Source organism: Etheostoma spectabile, chromosome 6, assembly GCF_008692095.1.
Source record: "Etheostoma spectabile isolate EspeVRDwgs_2016 chromosome 6, UIUC_Espe_1.0, whole genome shotgun sequence".
Lineage (NCBI taxonomy): Eukaryota > Metazoa > Chordata > Actinopteri > Perciformes > Percidae > Etheostoma > Etheostoma spectabile.
The window spans coordinates 18,846,625-18,855,245 of record NC_045738.1 but is presented as its reverse complement, the minus strand read 5'-3'; the positions used below and the strand labels follow the sequence as shown (position 1 = coordinate 18,855,245).

The window sequence follows — 8,621 nt, the reverse complement described above, 5'->3', positions numbered from 1 at the left end:
ATCCACTTTGTTAGGACTTTGTGTTAACATCCACTTTGTATAAATAAGCGGCTGTAGAGAGCATCCAGTTAGGCATTTTCTGTAATATTCTGTAGTGTGGAAACTGTCTCCTTGTGTCACAACTAAAAATTGATGGGTACTCGGGTCCCCATCTCTGGTCTATAGGCATCGGACTTCTTTCTGATTATCTGGCAGATTTACATTCAAATTGTTTTCCCAGAAACACCTGTCAGTAAAACACTGTGCAATTCAACAGCAACACAAACTACATATAACAGTTTCAACAAAAAACTCAATAATATAACATTCATTAAGGGGAAGATTGATAGCGGTATTAGGGTATTGCACCGCATTAGTTATAACTAGGTGTACCTAATTAACTGGCAACTGAGTGTAAAGTTAAAATGATTGACAACAAAACAACAGTGACCATTTAAAACTAATTTTGCCCAGTCTAATCTTAGATGTCTAAACCAAACCCATACTCACTAGGTGGAGAAACGACTAAATGTCAAAATGTTAAATAACTTTGTGATTATCGAACTCATTATACAGACATTTCACTATGGCTGGATGTCCAGAGTCTAATTCACAAGGTCCTGATTTGGTTACATTTCCATTCAATATATTGAAATTGAGTTGAAAACCAATTTTGCTTGGATATGAAAGAGATTCTACACCGCCGTACCCTAATCTGCTGCATTATTAAAAGTATCAATGTTCATCAATTTCTTTCAACCCAGCCCTCTATTTTACTGTAGTCATGGAAGCAGGCGACGTCACTCACCAGGCCGGGTGTTTTCCTGGATCCAGTCCAGCAGCTCCTCCTGCGGCAGGTTGCTGAACTCTCCAATGATCCCCCACTGGGCCTGCAGGTTGGCCACTCCCTGTACGGCCATGATGGCCATGACTGCAAACACTGCAACTTGGGGTTTATATCTCTCCCCGATCCAGCCAAACAACTGACATAACCACCAGGGGGGGAGAGAGAGAGCATTGTTAAAGGACAGAATGTGTGTTCAACAAAATGCACCATACACATCTAAATTTAAGTGGAGGAGAAACTTTAGTAGTTTGACATTAAGAAAACAAAAATAAAACTTTTTTATATTTTTTAAATGTAGAGGACATTGTAATTTTTAATTACAGACAGACCTACTCTATAACAGGTCTCTAATACCAACCCAATTAATGCTAAATAGTAATATGCATGTGTGTATGTGTGTATGTGTGTATGTACGTATGTATGTATGTACGTATGTATGTATGTATGTATGTATGTATGTATGTATGTTAAGTGTTTCTGAATTTATTGTTTGTTATTTATATTATTGGTTTAAGTATGTACAGTACCATCAACTAAGACTGTTCCTAGTGAGTGCTACATCCCTAAATCTCTTTGAGATTCGGACCTGTTTGGAGGCAGATGAGCGAGGCCATGAGCACATGTGGGGCGTCAGGAAGAGCTTGAGACGCATGATGAGGATGGCCAGGACAGCAAATGCCACCAGCTGCAGGCTGTGGTACACCAGCTGCAGAGGAACAAGTTTGTCACACACACACACACACACACACACACACACACACACACACACACACACACACACACACACACACACACACACACACACACACACACACCACACACACACAACACACACACACACACACACACACACACACACACACACACACACACACACTGATCAGAACTGACAAGAAGGTGCAGAGGAAATAAAGTCGAGCAACATAATCTTATCTCCTCAGCAGCCGAGGCAGTTAAACACAGACAAACCCAAAACTCAGCGCAGATTGTTTCAACCCAAACACAACTGGATTCACATTCCTGGAGTATTAAAAAAGCTTTATTTAGATTTCACATTGCTGCAATATGTCATTACAAAGACATCAGAGAATGAAAGTTGAAGGGCTCCAGGCGAAGACTAGGCTGCTTTTTTGTGGTACAGCACAATATCAATGACTTTGCATGCTGGTAAATAGTTGTCCTAATTTGCATACCCTGCTTTAGCCTTGATATAAAGATTGACAGTCACTCGAGACTTGCAAAGTATTTGAATCTGACTTTCATCTCACCGAAAAGAAGTAGAGAGGGGCTCAGTGTTTTAAGTGTAAACTGTGTTGCGGTAACAAGTTGAAAGTTGCACGCACGCACGCACGCACTTTTTTTTGCTGCATATCTTTCCCCTCTCTCCCCCCTTTCCTATCTACAGCTGTCCTGTCTATTAAAAAGCTAATAAAATGCCCAAAAAATAAAAAAAAACTTTAAAATATTAAATATGTTGCAGCCTTTTGAGATATGTATATTTCTCCAGTTGATGCTGCAATGACAATAAAAAACCTTTTTCTTTTTCCCTGGCTCTGTCGGCCTCTGCCTGCCTGAACTTTAATCCTCAGTGGAGTCTGAGTCGTAGTAAAAGATAATTTGACTACTAGTCAAACATAGGAAAAATCAAATATGCAATCTGCAACGATTGCTTTAAATTCCTAAAGTGAAGCCACTGCTTGCCCTGTTGCTAGGCTACTGTTTTTCTCTTTAAATGACACAAAATGGAGAAAAGTTGCACTTAATAGATAATCATGACATCTGTCTAACTGAGATGTAATGTGAGATAGTTTTTTGAAATCGGCATCATGGATAAAAGAATTGTGTATCAAGGTAAGGCTGCATGTTGATGGAAAACGCTACTGCCTCGCAGCAGCTCACACTCGAGGCAGTGGAGGCACTACAAATGAACGCAAGAGTAGGTTGGTGAATTGCATTCAAATTGATTTGTATGAATTTTGTGTTCTAAATTTCTTAAAAAGTGGCAGCCAGTTGCAGCCCTGCTGTCAATGAAGCTATGAACCCTTCAGATGCCTCTGAAGAGTTCATAGCTTCATAGCTCCCCTCCAATTAAAACTGACCTCGAGAAAAGCTTCATTTGCTGGACGGACCGTATAATGACATTTGCATGATGCTTTGATCGTTCCCTGTGAGGAGTGAGAACATCCCTCGGGGCTCTGCACGGTTAATCATTGATCCATACAGAAACATTAAAGCAATTATCTGAGAAACTCTGGAAACTTCCAAACACTGTGGCTGGTGGATGAACATTGAGCGTTTTCCTGCCCTGGGAGAAATATTACAGAAAATGACATGCAGCAGCTGAGAGACAGAGAGCTGACAATAGGCAGCACGGGGAGATTTCTGAGTGGAAGGGAAGATGCCTTTCATAACTTAGTAATGAGAAAAAGGATGGAAACCACTTAGGGACATAGTCACTGAGCAGATGTTACTGCACTGGAGGAATATAATCAAATAAAACGGATTTAGAAAAATGGAACAACGCTGCAAAAAAAGAGCCTACGAGTTCACATTGAGGTGCTATCATGATAACACTTGTGCATATGCTTAATAATAATAAAGGATGTGAAAAGTATTTTGTCTTACCTCTCCTTTTGCAGCTATTTCAGACCTACAACACAGAACAGACAGACATAAATAAACTCAGATGACAAAATATCTGTATTAAAAGCTTTTATAAAACATATTTTATTAAAATCTGTTACTAATTGATAGAGTCAACTGTAAATATAGTTACAGCAACATGGCCAGCGAGAAGGCCTCAGGACGCTCACCCTGAAGCTTCATCAGCATCATCAGGCTTGACAGACGCCTTCCCTCCGTCCCTCAGGAACCGGACTATATCCTGGATCGTCTGAAAAGGACAAATGGTTAGAATGAAATGCAAAAAGGAAATTCCTTCAAATGTCATGTTCTCACACAAAAAGCAGTTCACCGTAGGAGAAGATCTTCCTAACAGCTTGCTCATGTACTGCATACCATGCTTTGTCAAATCGACTTAAGTATTCTTGGCTTAGCGTGGGCAAGGCGTAATGAGATTAAACTAAATAAAGAGCAGCTCCATGAATATCTTTTTTCTCTGAGGCTTCCCCCCCCCCCAAAAAAAGTTTCAGGAATCCAGAATAAATCTTCCGTTCTCAAAGCTTAACTATACAGATGTAAATGTCAACTACCCTCCATATGCAGAGAATGAGACCACTACAATTTTCTGAAACTAAAAGGAGTATATAACCTGAATTTATATTTAAAAAGCAACAACAACCAAATAACCTCCTCCTATATTCTAGCAGTTTTCCTGTGATTAAGTAATCAGAGCAGATCAACTCCCGGTTTAGACTGCGACTCACTGCATGTTTGACTGCCTGCTCTGAAAGGTGTGTGTGTGTGGGGGGGGGGGGGGGGGGGGGTGGACACACTTTTTCACATCTGTACAGTTTCTCTAACTACAGCCTACACTCCTAAGACTAGTTATTTCCCAAGGATTGTGCACACAAAGACCGGTGTTATGCATATATAGGATTCTTCTGTTACGTCATGTGCTGCATTTAACTACAAGATGCAGGGCTGCAGCTAGGGCTGTAACGATACACCAAACCCAGGGTTTGGTTCGTATCACGGTTTTTGACCCACGATTAGGTACAAACCTCTCAATAAACGTAATACAACTTTTTTTTCTGCCACATGGCATTATTTTGTCAATGATTACATCCCACTTTGCAACACAGTTATACAACAGAGACCTTATTTATTGATATTGATTGATTTCAATATTGATCGATCCAACACCAAAGATTCTTTTGTACCTTTAAATAATGTTTCCAAAATCGTTTTGGCGGTTCATTAACTCGTTGGAATGAGACATATGACTAATGGTAACGGTAACCATGACGGACAATTTCACTCCTAACCTGTAGGGGGACCGAAGAGGAAAAGTGCTTGGTGCTTACAGTAAAAGGTGCTGGTTGACAAGTAGCTAATGTAAATGTTGGTGGGTAACATAAGATTACGACACCATTCAACAAGCTCAGTCATTTTTAGTATGATTGTTTTGACCACGGTTAACAACTCTGGGCTAACCCACGAATTCAATGGTAATTTAGCCAGCTTCGTGATTTAGCCATCACCCCAGCAGTGTTAGCACGTGGGCTACTTCCACAATGTGTGTTCATGACACATCCAACCACTAGGAAGAAGACCTTCATTTGTCTAAGCTTATGAATCTACTGACTGGGGTTTAACCACAGAAAGATCTACATTATCTTTAGGGTCCTTTTTTTGCTTTGCAGACAGACTTTTGTGTAGATAAGCATTTTGTTGTTGTTGGGGAAATCAGATTTGTTCTGCTTCTTAGAAAACTTTTCAAAAGTGTTTGAATAGCTACATGACAACTTACCTTCCAAGCAATGACAGCAACCACCAGCACGTTGATGGGCAGCAGCAACGTCTTGAGGTAACGTATAGGGGTCTGAGGGGGAGAGAGACAGACGCACAGTCAGGTACAAAATCTAATATTGTACACTGTACTCTAACCAGCTGTATTCACGGTCACAACATGCAAACACAAACGTGAAACCAGGTGGCTGTGTAGCACAGACTCTACTAAAAATACGCTGCTAGGTTCTGCAATTGGGTTTCTATTCCCCCATTAAATTCAGAGCACAGATCTGTCTCCCTCCTGCTGTGAGAAAATACCAGCCTCTTTGATACAAAACAGCAGGCTTTTTCTCCTGATTAAAGAAATGGGTTTCAAACCAAACCCCCCAAGACTTGTATTTTTTATCAGTGAAAGCCTCACGCATGAGAAATAGAAAATCTGTGATCGAGGGCCAGATTTTACCTCCAACTCCATGAAGTCAAATTCTGCAGCACACGTGTACATCAGAGTGTGGAAGTCCTTGTAGCTCGTGAACTTAGACTTGATTAATGCACTGATGTGAGCCTGAAAAAAAAAAAAGAAACATTACAAAACATGTTTTTCTATAAATTAACAATCATCTAATTCCTGACATTTAAATGATTGTTAATTGTTCAGTATGACCTTTTCTGATGGTGGCATTTAACAATGTAACTGTTAAATAGGCCGTTAAACCTTGGCTGCTAAGCTTTCACTTGAGGGTTGATTACACAATATGACTGGAATATCATTTATTTAACATTAATTGTACAGTGTTTGGGGTAGTGTGTATTGGTAAACATTTATATGAACTGATCCACATTTAAAAACAAATCTGTGCTATTAAACTTTTCCATATGTAAACAAACATTTTCCGACGTTCCTTTCTCTTTCTAGGAACCCTTCATAGTCGTTACTCTGATTTTAGATCAACCATATTATTCAGGAAAACAATCTACTTTAAAGTGAATATTAGCAGGTTTTCCAGAGACATGAATTTCTCAAAAGAAGGTTATGTGGCTTACATCATCAGAGGCAGAGAGGACTGTAGACAGCATGAATTTGAGCAGAACGGTGAAGCCAACCCAAGCCAAACCCTGCATGAGCTGAGGAGGGAGAAGAGATGCACACTGACAGGCTGACTTGTGCACACACACACACACACGCACACACACACACACACACGCACACACGCTAGAGCCCAACCAACAAAGGATTTTTTAGGCCGATAACGATGCAAATATTTGGTTATTTAAAAATCTGATATTCCGATACATCGGCCAATATATTTCTTTTTTTTTAAATCCAGAAAAGCAAAACAAAACATAAACACTAGTTATTTGTTAGTTCTCACTAAAATAATATGATAGAAATTAGTTTCATTGTCACAACAAAACAGAGGAACATCTAAATATATTAAATAAAATGTATAAAAATACAAACTTAAGATATTAAACTTACTTTTTTCTTTTATCAGCCATCATAAATGCAGATACCGATGTATCGGCCGGGCTCTAACACACACACACACACACACACAACTCAGACAGGAACCTGTAATCTTTCCTCTTTTAACCACAAACTATCTCATCCAAAGCTAAGGCTGCGTAATCAACAGCATCTTCATTTTCTGGAGATGATAGTTTCACATACGAGTGCATAAGACACAACTGAATGAACATGTTATATGAGCCACATTTGGTTATTTCTGCCATTATAAAGTGGCAAAATTGATGTGTATCCCTCTAAACACAAGAAGGAGAAGTCATTTCTACATACCCAGATGACGACGCCAGGTTTAAAGACTTGAGCAAATCGATCCCTTAATGCAATGATTGCCTGTAGGAAAAATAAATAAATACCAAAACAGAATTCAAAAGCACAAAAGAAATTATACATAGTTACCCCAAATGATAAAATACACAATGGTTTTATATTTTCATTCCCATTTTCCTCTGCAATAACCAATTTTTCCAACAAATGTATTTGTTATTTAAGACCAGATGGATACATTAATCAAATTGAAGTTATCTTGACTGACCCGATAAATCTCGGAGCATTAACAGTTGAACAAATACATCGGACTTTACAAAAGGTCCAACTCACCCAGATGGAGACTAGCGAGGAGGCGTAGAAGGACGTGAGCAGCATGGCATTTCCAAACATCAGGATGAAGCAGACGCCGAGAGTGATCTGTAGGATGAGAACAGGTAGGAGAGGAACGGTCACCTGCTTGATGAGCACAATCTGTCGCTGTGAATAGATAGAACGCCAAACATGTGAGCCTGGCAGGAAGCTCAGAGGCACAGCCATCTTCTGCAGGTTTCCAGTTGTTAAGGCAAAAACTCGGGAGCAGCACAACTCATGATTTGGATGACCTTGATGAATTACACAGGAGCATTTAATGAATTCTCAATTAAGGATAATTATGGATACAATGCGGTGCCATGCCAACTTCTGAATTTCCCATCTTCCTGAAGGTGTATTTCTTTTATAACACACTGGCTTATTGGGACTTTAGCTTATTCACCGTATCCCCCAGAGTTAGATAAGTCGATGCATACCCTTCTCATCTCCCTGCATGACGTAACTCTCTGGAGCAGCCATCGCTAGCCTAGCTTAGCGCAGATACTGGAAGTAACAGGGTCCAGCTATCCTACTGCTCCCAATAAGTGACAAAATAACGCCAACATGTTCCTATTTACATGTTAAGAGTTGTACAGTCACAATGTGTACAAAGAACAAGGTTACATGAGACAGCCATCTTCTAACCGTATGTAAACTGGGAACTATATTCTCATTAGCCGAAGCACTGCTACTTGGGCAGAGTGACTTGCGAGCCACCTGAAAAGCACAATTGTTAGGGACTCTTCATTTTCTATTTAAAAGGGGCTTCTGGAGGAGTTTTGGGGTCTTTAAACAATAAAGACTTGACCCTCCTTTTGCCAATGATACATTTTTCTATAATCCTCCAAAATGATTGGGAACAAGGCACGACCGTCCAACAATTTACTGATGCCTGTCACGCCCCGATTTGAGTTGAGTGCAGATGTGAGTTGCACATGCTCAGATTTAAACGGTTTGCGGCATGACGTGTCATAGTGAAATTTGTGAAATTCATGAAATAATAAACTTATCTCATTACAAACAAAAGCAGAAGATGGGAATCATTTCAGAAATGTTGTAGCTATCTATGATTTGTTTGATTGCCAACATTAGCTCACAACGCCATTCAAGTGACAGCCTTTGTTGTGTGTGATCGCTAACTTGAAGCCGGCAGTGAACAAACTTGGTTAAGTAAGTCCATTTTTACTGTATTAACATTACAGAAGTCTCTCGTTAGCATCTTGTATGCTACTTGTT

The 8,621-nt window shown here is 39.8% G+C and overlaps 1 protein-coding gene across 1 annotated transcript in view; it reads right to left on the bottom strand.

Moving 5' to 3' along the window:
- The window catches only part of dpy19l1l (dpy-19-like 1, like (H. sapiens)), a 26,175-nt gene that overhangs the window by 3,004 nt on the left and 14,550 nt on the right, over positions 1-8,621 (bottom strand). The window contains exons 11-19 of the mRNA XM_032517573.1: positions 7,365-7,451; positions 7,038-7,097; positions 6,284-6,364; positions 5,703-5,804; positions 5,259-5,330; positions 3,640-3,719; positions 3,452-3,476; positions 1,413-1,532; positions 788-962 (exon numbers count right to left, since the gene is read on the bottom strand). Coding sequence (XP_032373464.1) covers positions 788-962; positions 1,413-1,532; positions 3,452-3,476; positions 3,640-3,719; positions 5,259-5,330; positions 5,703-5,804; positions 6,284-6,364; positions 7,038-7,097; positions 7,365-7,451 — 802 coding nt within the window. The remainder of the gene's footprint in view (positions 1-787; positions 963-1,412; positions 1,533-3,451; positions 3,477-3,639; positions 3,720-5,258; positions 5,331-5,702; positions 5,805-6,283; positions 6,365-7,037; positions 7,098-7,364; positions 7,452-8,621) is intronic.